Source organism: Mesoplodon bidens, assembly GCF_964165515.1.
Source record: "Mesoplodon bidens genome assembly, chromosome: 2".
NCBI classification, from domain to species: domain Eukaryota; kingdom Metazoa; phylum Chordata; class Mammalia; order Artiodactyla; family Ziphiidae; genus Mesoplodon; species Mesoplodon bidens.
Window position 1 is genome coordinate 43,159,828 of NC_138177.1, and position 16,098 is coordinate 43,175,925.

At 37.5% G+C, this 16,098-nt stretch overlaps 1 protein-coding gene across 5 annotated transcripts in view; it reads left to right on the forward strand.

The window, feature by feature from the left end:
* Positions 1-16,098, forward strand: part of HMCN1 (hemicentin 1) — a 526,618-nt gene that overhangs the window by 477,593 nt on the left and 32,927 nt on the right. For all 5 annotated transcript variants that reach the window (XM_081225456.1, XM_081225458.1, XM_081225457.1 and 2 more), the window contains 3 exons: positions 875-994; positions 1,901-2,035; positions 11,218-11,331. In XM_081225456.1, coding sequence (XP_081081582.1) covers positions 875-994; positions 1,901-2,035; positions 11,218-11,331 — 369 coding nt within the window. The remainder of the gene's footprint in view (positions 1-874; positions 995-1,900; positions 2,036-11,217; positions 11,332-16,098) is intronic.

A 16,098-nucleotide genomic window follows, 5' to 3' on the forward strand; every position in this document is an offset into this window, starting at 1 on the left:
TATTATTATTATTATTTTGGCTGCGTTGGGTCTTTGTTGCTGCACGCAGGCTTTCTCTAGTTGCAGTGAGTGGGGGATACTCTTCGTTGCGGTGCGCGGGCTTCTCATTGTGGTGGCTTCTCTTGTTGCGGAGCATGGGCTCTAGGCATGTGGGCTTCAGTAGTTGTGGCACACGGGCTCAGTAGTTGTGGCTCGCAGGCCCTAGAGTGCAGGCTCAGTAGTTGTGGCTCACGGGCTTTAGAGCACAGGCTCAGTAGTTGTGGCGCACGGGCTTAGTTACTCCGCAGCATGTGGGATCTTCCTGGACCAGGGCTCAAACCCCTGTCCCCTGCATTGGCAGGCAGATTCTTAACCACTGAGCCACCAGGGAAGCCCCACAGTGCCTTTCTTTTTGCCGGTAGGCAATGTAATGTAGTATAGTGGTAAAAAGGTGGTCTTTAGAAACTACACTGCCCAGGTTCAGATCCCAGCTCTGCGAATAATGACCTATGTGACCTTGAGCAATTTACTTAACCTCTTTGTTCCTCAGTTTTATCATGCAAGTGAGGATAGGAATAAAAATACTTATCTCCTAGGAATGTTGAGGAATGAGTTAATGTAGGTAAAAAGCATGTAGATCACAATAAATTGTCATTATATCTTAGCTGTCGTCATTGTTTTAGAATTGATCTAACCATTTATTCACTCTCAGAGATAATTTGAGGACCCCAAATTAATTTTTATTTCGTGTTTCCATCCTGTGGCACTTAGAGCATTTCCTGTTACATTTGATTCATTCATTGGCCTCTATAAGCGACTCTTTTCACCAACTTTAATAACTCCTTGAAAGTAGGGCTTCTTCATACTAATTGGGTCTTTTTGTTTCTTCTTTCAGATGAAGATGAATGTGCAGCAGGGAATCCCTGCTCCCATATCTGTCACAATGCCATGGGAACTTATTATTGCTCCTGCCCAAAAGGCCTCACTATAGCTGTGGATGGAAGAACTTGTCAAGGTAGTCACAAAGCTAAGTCTAATCAACACATTTAAGCAGTGGACATGGCAGTCTCTGACCTAGGAAAAGCATGGTAGACCAGTGCTCTTCTTTCCTACTCTTTCTGCCCCCACCTTCATTAAGTTGAAAAAGTAAGGAAGAGGGAATACTGCTCACACACTGCCTTCATATGGGGTGCTCTGTGGGCAGGAATGCCTGTAGTGACTCACTCAATCCCCACAACACAATGAGAAGAGGCAGGCAGGACTATTACCATACTCCTTTTATAGGGATAAAAGTAGGAAGGAAGAGGTTATAAAGAAATTTAGTAAATTGCACAATTGTGGTAGCACTTTGGGAACATTAAAGAAAAACGCACTTTTCTATCAGATTCTAGGTATGCTTCAAAGTTAGAACTTGTATAAGACCCTAGTTGTATAATAAATGAAAAATGATGAAAAGAAGAAAGCATTTCTCCCTCTATGCCCAAGGAGACCCCCTTCTAAATGCAAAAGAGAGAGAGATCGGGGCATAGGAGGGCATAGGAGTAATTTTATGGAATGTCCAGTACGGATTGGGCACCTCATAAACATTTTTTAATTTTCAAAGCAATGCTGAGAGGTGGATATTATTATCCTCATTTTACAGATGAAAAAACTGAGCTGTCAGAAAGGAGAAGCACCTTTTTTCAGCCACCGAATTTATAAGTGATCTGTTGGATGGCTTGGTCTATGAAGACATCACACTGTCCTGCTATGAGCTTGTCAGCTACTCAACCCACCTGAAATGACACACCCCCAAAATTCACCATTTTTGCTCTTGTGTATTTCAAGTGTCATTCATTGCTTTTCTTATCCCCATTTCACAACAGGTTCTTTGGTTGGTTTTCTTCAGTTCCCCCTAGTTGAATGACTCACTTTGTTGCAGATATTGATGAGTGCGCTTTGAGTGGACACACTTGCCATGCTGGTCAGGATTGTGACAATACCATTGGATCCTATCACTGTGTGGTCCGCTGTGGAATTGGCTTTCGAAGAACCAGTGATGGGCTGAGTTGTCAAGGTATACAAATGGAGGCCCTTGCTTTATCTTCATTGTATTACAAATTAAAACCCCTGCCTGTTGAATCACTTAGAGTAAACTCTCTTTAATAGACTGAGCTTCTTAGTAAAATGTTTAAATGTAATATGCCATCGCTATTTTAAGTATTCGTAACAAAGTGGTTTTGCATAAAACTTGCCTGTAATATTTGAGAGAAGAGATCATACAGCATGATCTTAATAGAATCTATTTAATAAAACTCCATTTCATAAGACTATGAATATTTATTGCAGGACTTTCTTAACAGAACTTATTATTTTAGAGCACTTTTAGATTCACAGCAAATTTGAGTAGAACATAAAGAGATTTTCCATATTCTCCCTGCCCCAACTCATGCACAGCCTCCTCTGCTACCAACATCCTGCACCAGACTGGCACATTTTTTTTTTTTTTTAACCAAGGATAAACCTACATTAACACATACTTACCACCCAAAGTCCATTGTTTACATTAGGATTCACTCCTGGTGTTGTATATTCTATGGGTTTAGACAAATGAATAACGTCATATATCCTCCATTATAGTATCATACACAATAGTTTCCTTGCCCTAAAAATCTTCTGTGTTCCACCTAGTCATCCTTTCCTCCCTTAACCTCCAGAAACCACTCATCTTTTTGTTTTACGTATATATAAATTTATTTATTTTTTGGATGTGCCAGGCTTTCTCTAGTTGCGGCAAGTGGAGGCTATGCTTTGTTGCAGTGCGGTGGCTTCTGTTTGTTTCAGAGCTTGGGCTCCGGGCATGCAGGCTTCAGTATTTGTAGCACACAGGCTCAGTAGTTGTGGTGCACGGGCTTAGTTGCTCCGTGGCATGTGGGATCTTCCCGGACCAGGGCTCGCACCCATGTCCCCTGCACTGGCAGGTGGATTCTTAACAACTGTGCCACCAGGGAAGACCCTCATCTTTTTATTGTCTCTCTAGCTTTACCTTTTCCAGAATGTTATGTAGTTGGAATGATGCAGTATGTAGCCTTTTCAGATTGGCTTCTTTCACTTAGTAATATACATTTAAGATTCTTCTATGTCTTTTCATGGCTTGATAGCTTATTTCTTTTTAGTGCTGAAAAATAATCCACTGTATGAATGTACCACAGTATATATATCCATTCTACTGAAGGACATCTTGGCACTCACAAATTTTAGCAATTATGAATAAAGCTGCTATCAGGATTTTCCAGAGGAAGAAACACTGGATACAAAATGAAATTCTTATCAATAGTAGAAAGAAAGAATGAATGAATTATGGTACATCTATACCATGAACCACTATGCTGCCATTATAAAGAATGGAATGAAGCTCACCTGTTTAGCTTAGATAAACAGCCAACAACTGTTTGGCTTAGAATTTCCATGAGGCATTGTTGAGTGAGAACACAAAGATATAAAAGAGTGTATGCAACTTGTGTAGAAAAGATTATGTGACTGGAAAACAAACAATAACCAAAGAAAAAGGAAATGGATTTATATATTTAGGAAGAGATATAGGTTTACATAAAAGATGTTATTATTTATATTAGATTGTTAATGTAAGTTGGCTTTGGTGGCCAAGGGGAGGACAAGGGAAGCCAAGTGAAAGAAGAAGAAAAAACTGCACTAAGAAAATCTTTTAAAAGTATATGATCACAGATCAGGGAGGAGACAAGATGGCAGAGTGGAAGGACTTGAGCTCACTTCCTCTCATGAAAACACCAAAATCATGACTAACTGCTGAAGAAACATGGACAAAAATGACCTACCAAAAGAACGTACCAAAAAAGATATTCTACATCCAAAGACAAAGAAGAAGCCACAACAGGATGATAGAAGGGGTGCTTCCCATACCCACTGAGTGGGTGACTCACAAACTGGAAAATAATTATATCATAGAGGTTCTCCCACAGGAGTGACAGTTCTGAGCTCTCCATCAGGCTCCCCAGCCTGGGGGTCTGGCATTGGGAGGAGTAGCCCCCAGAACATTTGGCTTTGAACACCTTTGGGGCTTGAGTGCAGGAGCTCCACAGGACTGAGGGAAACAGATTCCACTCTTGAAGGGTGCACATAAGGTTTTACATGCACTGGGACCCAGGGCAAAGCAGTGACTACACAGGACCCTGATCCAGACCTACCTGCAGGTCTTGGAGGATCTCCCAGGGAGGTGGGGGTCAGCTGTGGCTCACTGTGGGGGCAAGGGCACTGGAGGCAAAGACCCCAGGGAATATTCATCAATGTGAGCTCTCCCAGAGGACTTGGCAGCAAGAACTGGCCCGACCTAACAGCCTGTAGGCTCCAGTGCTGGGACACCTCAGGCCAAACAACCATCAAGACAGGAACACAGCCCCACCCATCAGCAGACAGACAGGCTGCCTAAAGTCATCCTGAATCCACAGCCACCTTTAAACACACCCCTTGACATGGCCCTGCCCAGAGGGACAAGACCCAGCTCCACCACCAGTGGGCAGGCACCAGTCCCTCCCATTAGGAAGCCTGCACAAGCCTCTGGACCAACCTCACCCACCAAGGAGCAGACACCAGAAGCAAAAAGAACTACAGTACTGAAGCCTGAGAAAAGGAGACCACAAACTCAGAAAGTTAGACAAAATGAGGTGGAACAGAAATATATTCCAGACAAAGGAGCAAGATAAAACCCCAGAAGAACAACTAAGTGAAATGGAGATAGGCAATCTGCCTGAAAAAGACTTCAGAGTAATGAGAGTAAAGATTATCCAAGATCTCAGAAAAACAATGGAGGCACAGACTGAGATACAAGAAATGTTTAGCAAAAAGCTAGAAGATTTAAAGAACAAACAGAGTTGAACAATACAATAACTGAAATGAAAAATAAACTGGAAGGAATCAATAGCAGAATAAATGAGGCAGAAGAACAAATAAGTGAGCTGGAAGAGAGATGAGTGGAAATCACTGCTGCAGAACAGAATAAAGAAAAAATAATGAAATGAGGACAGTTTAAGAGACCTCTGGGACAACATTAAACACACCAACATTCGCATTAAAGGGGTCCCAGAAGGAGAAGAGAGAGAAAGGTCCTGGGAAAATATTTGAAGAAATAATAACCAATAACTTCCTTAACATGGGAAAGGAAACACTCACTCAAGTCCAGGAAGCACAGAGTCCCATACGAGATAAACCCAAGTAGGAACACACCAAGAAACATTAATCAACTTGACAAAATTAAACACAAAGAGAAAATATTAAAAGCAACAAATAACATACAAGGGAATCCCCATACAGTTATCAGCTGATGTTTTAGCAGAAACTCTGCAAGCCAGAAGGGAGTTGCACAATATATTTAAAGTGATGAAAGGGAAAAACCTACAGCCAAAAATACTCTACCCAGCAAGGCTCTTGTTCAAATTCAATGGAGAAATCAAAAGCTTTACAGACAAGCAAAAGTTAAGAGAATTTAGCACCACCAAACCAGCTTTACAACAAATGCTAAAGGAACTTCTTTAGGCAGAAAAGAAAAGGCCACAACTAGAAACAAAAAAATTATGAATGGGAAAGCTCACCAGTAAAGGCAAACATTCTGTAAAGGTAGCAAATCATCTACACACAAATATGACATAAAAACGAGCATCATGAGGAGATTGTTTTCTACCTTTACAGAATGCATTTCTAATGTGAGGAGTACATTAGAAATGCATTTGAAATTCAGAGACCAGCAACTTAAAATAATCTTGTATATATACAGATTGCTATATCAAAACCTCATGGTAACCACAAACCAAAAATCTACAATAGATACACACACAAAAAAGAAAAAGCAATCCAAACACAACTCTAAGATAGTCATCAGATCACAACAGAAGAGAACAAAAGAGAAATGAAGGAAAAAGACGTACAAAAACAAATCCAAAACAATTAACAAAATGGCAATAAGAACATTAATATCGATAATTACCTTAAATGTAAATGTATTAAATGCTCCAACCAAAACACATAGATTTGCTTAATGGATACAAAAGCAAGACCCGTACACATGCTGTCTACAAGAGACCCACTTCAGACCAAGGGACACGTACAGACTGAAAGTGAGAGGTTGGAAAAAGGTATTCCAGGCAAATAGAAATCAAAAGAAAACTAGAGCAGCAATACTCATATCAGACAAAATAGACTTTAAAATAAAGACTGTTATAAGAGACAAAGAAGGACACTACATAATGATCAAGGGATCAATACAAGAAGAAGATATAACAATTATAAATATATATGCACCCAACATAGGAGCACCTCAATACATAAGGCAACTGCTAACAGCTATAAAAGGAGAAATCGACAGTAGCACAATAGTAGTGGGGGACTCTAACACCCCCCTTGCCTCAATGGACAGGTCACTCAGACAGAAAATCAATAAGGAAACACGAACCTTAAATGACACATTAGACAAGATGGACTTAATTAATATGTAAGCACTCCATCCAAAAGCAGAATACACATTCTTTTCAAGTTCACATGGAACATACTCCACAATAGATCACATGCTGTGCCAGAAAGCAAACTTCAGTAAATTTAAGAAAACTGAAATTAAGCATCTTTTACAACCACAACGCTATGAGATTAGACATCAACTACAAGAAAAAAAAACTGCAAAAAACAGAAACACCTGGAGGCTAGATAATATGTTACTAAACAACCAATGGATCACTGAAGAAATCAAAGAGGAAATCAAAAAATACCTAGAGACAAATGAAAACAGAAACACAACAATCCAACAACTTTGGGATGCAGCAAAAGCAGTTTACGAGGGAAGTTTATAGCAATACAGTGTTACCTCAAGAGACAAAAATCTCAAAAAAACAACCTAACCTTACACCTAAAGCACCTAGAAAAAGAACAAACAAAAGCCAAAGTTAGTAAAAGGACAGAAATCATAAAGATCAGAGCAGAAATACATGAAATAGAGATGAAGAAAACAATAGAAAAGATCAAAGAAACTAAAAGCTGGTTCTTTGAAAAGATGAACAAAATTGATAAACCTTTAGAGAGACTCATCAAGAAAAAAAAGGGAAAGGGCCCAAATCAATAAAACTAGAAATGAAAAAGGAGAAGTTACAATGGGCACCACAGAAATACAAAGGATCCTGAGACTACTACAAGCAACTCTATGCCAATAAAATGGACAACTTAGAAGAAACAGACAAATTCGTAGGAAGGTACCATCTCCCAAGACTGAATCAGGAAGAAATAGGAAATATGAACAGACCAACCACAAGTACTGAAGTTGAAACTGTGATTTAAAAACTTCCAACAAACAGAAGTCCAGAACCAGATGGCTACAGAAGTCGAGAACCAGATGGCTTCAGAAGCAAATTCTATCAAACATTTAGAGAAGAGTTAACACCTATCCTTTGGAAACTGTTTCAAAAAATTGCAGAGGAAGGAACACTCCCAAACTCATTCTACAAGGCCAGCATCACCCTGATACCAAAACCAGATAAAGATACTACAAAAAAAAGAAAATTACAGGCCAATATCACTGATGTACATAGATGCAAAAATCCTCAATAAAACACTAGCAGACTGAATTCAACAATACATTAAAAGGATCATACACCATGATCAATTGGGATTTATCCTAGGGATACAAGGATTTTTCAGTATGCACAAATCAATCAGTATGATACACCACAGTAACAAATTGAAGAATAAAAGCCATATGATCATCTCCATAGATGCAGAAAAACTTTTGACAAAATTCAACACCCCTTTATGATAAAAATGCTCCAGAAAGGGGGCATAGAGAGAACCTACCTCAACATAGAAAGGCCATGTATGACAAACCCACAGCTAACATCGTACTCAGTGGTGAAAATGAAAGCATTCCTCTAAGGTCAGGAACAAGACAAGGATGTCCACTCTCGCCACTTTTATCCAATATACTTTTAGAAGTCCTAGCCATGGCAGTCAGAGAATAAAAAGAAGTAAAAGAAATCCAAATTGGAAAAGGAAAAGTAAAACTCTTACTGTTTTCAGGTAAAGTGATACTATACATAGAAAATCCTAAAGATTTTGCTACCAGAAAACTACTAGAGCCCAATGAATTTGGTAAAGTTGCAGGATACAAAATTAATACTCAGAAGTCTGTTGCATTTCTATACACTAACAATGAAAGGTCAGACAGAGAAATTAAGGAAACAGTCTCATTTATCATCGCATCAAAAAGAATTAAATACCTATGAATAAGCGTACCTAAGGAGGCAAAAGACCTGTACTCTGAAAACTATAAAATGCTGATGAAAGAAATTGAAGATGGCACAAACATATGGAAAGATATACTGTGGTCTTGGATTGGAAGAATCAATACTGTCAAAATGACTATACTACTCAGAGCTATCTACAGACTCAATGCAATCCCTATCAAATTACCAATGGCATTTTTCCCAGAAGTAGAGCAAAAAAATTTTTTAATTTGTATGGAAACACAAAAGTCCCTGAATAGCTAAAGCAATCCTGAAAAAGAAAAACAGAGCCAGAGGAATCAGGCTCCCTAACTTCAAACTGTACTACAAAGCTACCATAATCAAAACAGTATAGTACTGGCAGAAAAACAGAAATATGGGTCAATGGAACAGGATAGAAAGCCCAGAAATAAACCCACACAACCTATGGTCAATTAATCTATGACAAAGGAGGCAAGACTATGCAATGGAAAAAAGAGAGTCTCTTCAATAAGTGGAGCTGGGAAAACTGGACAGCTACATGTAAAAGAATGAAATTAAAACATTCTCTAACACCATACACAAAAATGAACTCAAAATGGATTCAAGACCTAAATGTAGGGCCAGATACTATAAAACTCTTAAGAGGAAAACATAGGAAGAACACTCTTTGACATGGATCGCAGCAACATCTTTTTGGATCCACCTCCTAGAGTAATGAAAATAAAAGCAAAAAATAAACAGGACGTAATTAAATTTAAAAGTTTTGCACAGCAAAGGAAATCATAAACAAAATGAAAACACAACCCACAGAATGGGAGAAAATATTTGCAAACAAAGTGACCGACAAGGGATAAACCTCAAAATATACAAACAGCTCATGCAGCTCAATATGAAAAAACAAACAACCTAATCAAAAAATGGGCAGAAGATCTAAATATACATTTCTCTAAAGAAGACATACAGATGGCCAAAAAGCACATGAAAAGATGCTAAATATCACTAATTATTAGAGTAATGCAAACCAAAACTCCAATGAGGTATCACCTCACACCAGTCAGAATGGCCATCATTAAAAAGTCTACAAATAATAAATGCTAGAGAGGATGTGGAGAAAAGGGAACCCTCCTACACTGTTGGTAGGAATGTAAACTGGTACAACCACTATGGAAAACAGTATGTATGGAGAAACCATACATATATCCAGAGAAAACCATACTTCGAAAAGATGCATGCACCCCAATGTTCATTGCAGCACTATTTACAATAGGCAAGATATGGAATGGCTAAATATCCATTGACAGGAATGGATAAAGAAGGTGTGGCACGTATATACAATGGAATATTACTCAGCCATAAAAAAAGAATGAAATAATGCCATTTGCAGCAACATGGATGGACCTAGAGATTATCATACTGAGTAAGTCAGAAAGAGAAAGATAAATAGTATATGATATCACTTATATGTAGAATCTAAAAAGATGATACAAATGAACTTACAGACTCACATACTTTGAAAACAAACTTATGGTTACCAAAGGGGAGAGGTGGTGGGGGGAGGGATATATTAGGAGTTTGGGATTAACATATACACACTAATATATATAAAATAGGTAATTGACAAAGACCTACTGTATAGCACAGGGAGCTCTACTCAATAATCTGTAATAACCTATATGGGAAAAGAATCTGAAAAAGAATGGATATATGTATATGTGCAACTGAACCACTTGGCTGTACATCTGAAACTAACACAACATTGTAAATCAACTGTAGCCCAATATAAAATAAAAATTAAATTTAAAAATATATTATCACATTTGTGCATTTATGTGACATGTACAGAGTTTGAAAGATTAAATTAGAAAATCTGAAATAGAAACCAAGAACAAAATAAGACATTAGAAATCTCAAACTTGGGAATGTAAGATTAGAATACGAAGAGCCTAAAATATGGTGAGATTGTTCTTTTGGGGGTTTGTAATAGAACAATAGAAAAGTGGCAGGATCTTGAAGTGAGTAGAGACCTGAGAGAGGGATTTTGTTGGGATAGGAAAGATTTGATTATGTCTGAAGGGTTGTGGAAAGATGACAGTAAGGAGAAGGGCATTAAAAATACAGAAGAGGAGGGAATGATCAGTGGGCCACAGTCATCGTGATGAGAAAGGAGGAGATGGGCTGCAGAGATCAAAAACTCAAATAGAGGAACTCTTCTTAAATGGAAGGAGTGGCCTCCCTTTTTCTGGAATGAAAGGAAGGAAAGGGGAGAAGTTACAAAATACAGGCAGGTGCACACAAGTTTGGGGAATTCATGCCTGCAGTTTTTTTTTTCCATTGCACTATGACCCAGATGGTGTTCAGGAAGATTAATTTGGCAGTGACTACAAATGAGGAGAAAAGCTAAAGTTGCTGCAGTCATTCAAGTGCAAGGTGATAAACACCTGCATCAGACTAATAGCAGCAAAAATTGGGAAGAAGGGTCAAATTGCAAAAGTTGTTGCAGAAGACTTAACTTTTTTTATTATTTTTCTACCTTCAGTACTCCAGTCTGTCAGCAACATTTCAGGGCTAAAAGTTCCTAGAAACTGGAATGGTAAATAAAATGGTATGGTAAATACCATTTACCATATGGTATTTAAAATAGTTAAATACCATAAAATAGTAAAATAGTTAAATATTTAATCCCCTTTGGTAAAATAGTTAAATATTTAAAATAGAGCCATATGGTAAATAAAATAGAGAAGTTTTGCATCAACATAGTTCTGAATCACTAGCAAACTTCTACCTTGGAGCAGTGTTGAAGAGAATAACACTTTCCAGCAGTTAATTCTATCAATTATCTAGCAGATCCTTTGAGAGCACTTCAATTGGATTCTTTTTTTAGGGAAGATCTTAAACATCATGATCACTAAAATATTTAACATTTGGAGTAAATTAACCCAAGTTTTCTAACAGCATGTAAAGCGAGTTTTGTTTTCTTTAACAGATATTAATGAATGTCAAGAATCCAGCCCCTGTCACCACCGCTGTTTCAATGCCATAGGAAGCTTTCACTGTGGATGTGAACCTGGGTATCACCTAAAAGGCAGAAAATGCGTGGGTAAGGAGACGGCTATGAATTCAAAGCAGTGACATCTTTGTAACATTTTTTTTTCATTTTTCAATTTTATTTTACTTATTTTTTATACAGCAGGTTCTTATTAGTTATCAGTTTTATACACATCAGTGTATACATGTCAATCCCAATCACCCAATTCGGCACACCACCATCCCCACCCCCCCGGCGCTTCCCCCCTTGGTGTCCGTATGTTTGTTCTCTACATCTGTGTCTCTATTTCTGCCCTGCAAACCGGTTCATCTGTACCATTTTTCTAGGTTCCACATATATGCGTTAATACATGATTTTTTTTTTCTCTTTCTGACTTACTCCACTCTGTATGACAGTCTCTAGATCCATCCACGTCTCAACAAATGACTCAATTTTGTTCCTTTTATGGCTGAGTAATATTCCATTGTATATATGTACCACATCTTCTTTATCCATTCATCTGTCGATGGGCATTTAGGTTGCTTCCATGACCTGGCTATTGTAAATAGTGCTGCAATGAACATTGGGCTGCATGTGTCTTTTTGAATTATGGTTTTCTCCGGGTATATGCCCAGTAGTGGGATTGCTGGATCATATGGTAATGCTATTTTTACTTTTCTAAGGAACCTCCATACTATCCTCCATAGTGGCTATATCAATTTACATTCTCACCAAGAGTGCAAGAGGGTTCCCTTTTCTCCACACCCTCTCCAGTATTTGTTGTTTGCAGATATTCGGATGATGTCTATTCTAACAGGTGTGAGGTGATCCCTCATTGTAGTTTTGATTTGCATTTCCTTAATAATTAGTGATGTTGACCATCTTTTCATGTGCTTCTTGGCAATCTGTATGTCTTCTTTGAAGAAATGTCTATTTAGGTCTTCTGCCCATTTTTGGATTGACTTGTTTTTTTAATATTGACCTGCATGAGCTCTTTATATATTTTGGAGATTAATCCTTTGTCCGTTGATTCGTTGGCAAATATTTTCTCCCATTCTGAAGATTCTCTTTTCATCGTATTTATGGTTTCCTTTGCTGTGGAAAAGCTTTGAAGTTTCATTAGGTCCCATTTGTTTATTTTTGTTTTTATTTCCATTACTCTAGGATGTGGATCAAAAAAGATCTTGCTGTGATTTATGTCAGAGTGTTCTTCCTATATTTTCCTCTAAGAGTTTGATAGTGTCCAGTCTTACATTTAGGTCTTGAATCCATTTTGAGTTTATTTTTGTGTATGGTGTTAGGGAGTGTTCTAATTTCATTCTTTTACATGTAGCTGTCCAGTTTTCCCAGCACCACTTATTGAAGAGACTGTCTTTTCTCCATTGTATATCCTTGCCTCCTTTGTCATAGATTAGTTGACCATAGGTGCATGGGTTTATCTCTAGGCTCTCTATCTTGTGCCATTGATCTATGTTTCTTGTTTTGTGCCAGTACCATATTGTCTTGATTACTATAGCTTTATACTATAGTCTGAAGTCATGGAGTCTGATTACTCAAGCTCCGTTTTTTTCCCTCAAAACTGCTTTGGCTATTCAGAGTCTTTTGTGTCTCCATACAAATTTTAAGATTTTTTGTTCTAGTTCTGTAAAAAATGCCATTGGTAATTTGATAGGGATTGCATTCAATCTGTAGATTGTTTTGGGTAGTGCAGTCATTTTCACAGTATTGATTCTTCCAATCCAAGAACATGGTATATCTCTCCATCTGTTGGTATCACCTTTAATTTCTTTCATGAGTGTCTTATGGTTTTCAGCATACAGGTCTTTTGTCTCCCTAGGTAGGTTTATTCCTAGGTATTTTATTCTTTTTGTTGCAGTGGTAAATGCGAGTGTTTCCTTAATTTCTCTTTCAGATTTTTCATCATTAGTGTATAGGAATGCAAGAGATTTCTGTGTATTAATTTTGTATCCTGCAGTTTTACCAAATTCATTGATTAGCTCTAGTAGTTTTCTGGTGGCATCTTTAGGATTATCTATGTATAGTATCATGTCATCTGCAGACAGTGACAGTTTTACTTCTTCTTTTCCAATTTGTATTCATTTTATTTCTTTTTCTTCTCTGATTGCCGTGGCTAGGACTTCCAAAACTATGTTGAATAGTAGTGATGAGAGTGGACATCCTTGCCTTGTTCCTGATCTCAGAGGAAATGCTTTCAGTTTTCCACCACTGAGAATGATGTTTGCTGTGGGTTTCTCATATATGACCTTTATTATGTTGAGGTAGGTTCCCTTTATGCCCACTATCTGGAGAGTTTTTATCATAAATTGGTGTTGAATTTTGTCAAAAGCTTTTTCTGCATCTATTGAGATGATCATATGGTTTTTTTCTTCAATTTTTTAATATGGTGTATCACATTGATTAATTTGCATATATTGAAGCATCCTGGCATCCATGGGATAAATCCCACTTGATCATGGTGTATAATCCTTTTAATGTGTTGTTGGATTCTGCTTGCTAGTATTTTGCTGATGATTTTTGCATCTATATTCATCATTGATACTGGTCTGTAATTTTTTTTTTATAGTGTCTTTGTCTGGTTTTGGTATCAGGGTGATGGTGGCCTCATAGAATGAGTTTGGGAGTGTTCCTTCCTCTGCAATTTTTGGAAGAGTTTGAGAAGGATGGGTGTTAGCTCTTCTGTAAATGTTTGATAGAAATCACCTGTGAAGCCATCTGGTCCTGGACTTTTGTTTGTTGGAACATTTTAAATCACAGTTTCAATTTCATTACTTGTGATTGGTCTGTTCATATTTTCTGTTTCTTCCTGGTGAAGTCTTGGAAGGTTATACCTTTCTAAGAATTTGTCCATTTCTTCCAGTTTGTCCATTTTATTGGCATAGACTTGCTTGTGGTAGTCTCTTAGGATGCTTTGTATTTCTGCAGTGTCTGTTGTAACTTTTCCTTTTTCATTTCTAATTTTATTGATTTGAGTCCTCTCCCTCTTTTTCTTGATGAGTCTGGGTAATGGTTTATCAATTTTGTTTATCTTCTCAAAGAACCAGATTTTAGTTTTATTGATCTTTGCTATTGTTTTCTTTGCTTCTATTTCATTTATTTCTGATCTGATCTTTATGATTTCTTTCCTTCTGCTAACTTTCAGTTTTGTTTGTTCTTTCTCTAGGTCCTTTAGGTGTAAGGTTAGATTGTTTATTTTAGATGTTTCTTGTTTCTTGATGTAGGCTTGTATAGCTATAAACTTCCCTCTTAGAACTGCTTTTACTGCATCCCATAGGTTTTGGATCGTGTTTTCATTGTCATTTGTCTCTAGGTATTTTTTCATTTTCTCTTTGATTTCTTCAGTGATCTCTTGGTTATTTAGTGATGTATTGTTTAGCCTCCATGTGTTTGTGTTTTTTACGTTTTTTTCCCTATAACTGATTTCTAATCTCATAGCATTGTGGTCAGAAAAGATGTTTGATATGATTTCAATTTTCTTAAGTTTACTGAAGCTTACTTTGTCACCCAAGATGTGATCTATCCTGGAGAATGTTCCATGTGCATTTGAGAAGAAAGTGTAATCTGCTGTTTTGAATGGAATGTCCTATAAATATCCATTAAATCTATATGGTCTATTGTGTCACTTAAAGCTTCTGTTTCCTTATTTATTTTCATTTTCATGATCTGTTTATTGGTGTAAGTGAGGTGTTAAAGTCCCCCACTATAATTGTGTTACTGTCAATTTCCTCTTTTATAGCTGTTAACAGTTGCCTTATGTATTGAAGTGCTCCTATGTTGGGTGCATATATATTTATAATTGTTACATCTTCTTCTTGGATTGATCCTTTGATCATTACCTAGTATCCTTCCTTGTCTCTTGTAACATTCTTCATTTTAACGTCTATTTTATCTGATATGAGTATTGCTACTCCAGCTTTCTTTTGATTTCCATTTGCATGGAATATATTTTTCCATCCCCTCACTTTCAGTCTGAATGTGTTCCTAGGTCTGAAGTGGGTCTTCTGTAGACAGCATATATAAGCATCTTCTTTTTGTATCCATTCAGCAAGCCTGTGTCTTTTGGTTGGAGCATTTAATCCATTCATGTTGTAGTTAATTATCAATATGTATGTTCCTATGACTGTCTTCTGAATTGTTTTGGATTTGTTTTTGTAGGTTCTTTTCTTCTCTTGTGTTTCCCACTGAGAGAAGTTCCTTTAGCATTTGTTGTAGAGCTGGTTTGGTCATGCTGAATTCTTTAGTTCTTGTTTGTCTGTAAAGCTTTTGATTTCTCCATTGAATCTGAATGAGGTCCTTGCTGGGTAGAGTAATCTTGGTTGTAGGTTCTTCCCTTTCATCACTTTAAGTATATCATGCCACTCCCTTCTGGCTTGTAGAGTTTCTGTTGAGAAATCAGCTGTTAACCTTATGGGAATTCCTTTGTATGTTATTTGTCGTTTTTCCCTTGCTGCTTTCAATAATTTTTCTTTGTGTTTAATTTTTGCCAATTTGATTACTATATGTCTCAGAGTGTTTCTCCTTGGGTTTATCCTGTATGGAGCTCTCTGTTCTTCCTGGACTTGCGTGCCTACTTCCTTTCCCACGTTAGGAAATGAAGTTTTCGACTATAATCTCTTCAAATATTTTCTCAGGTCCTTTCTCTCTCTCTTCTCCTTCTGGGACCCCTATAATGCGAATGTTGTTGCATTTCATGTTGTCCCAGAGGTCTCTTAGGCTGTCTTCATTTCTTTTCATTCTTTTTTCTTTATTCTGTTCCGCAGCAGTGAATTCCACCATTCTGTCTTCCAGGTCACTTATCCGTTCTTCTGCTTCAGTTACTCT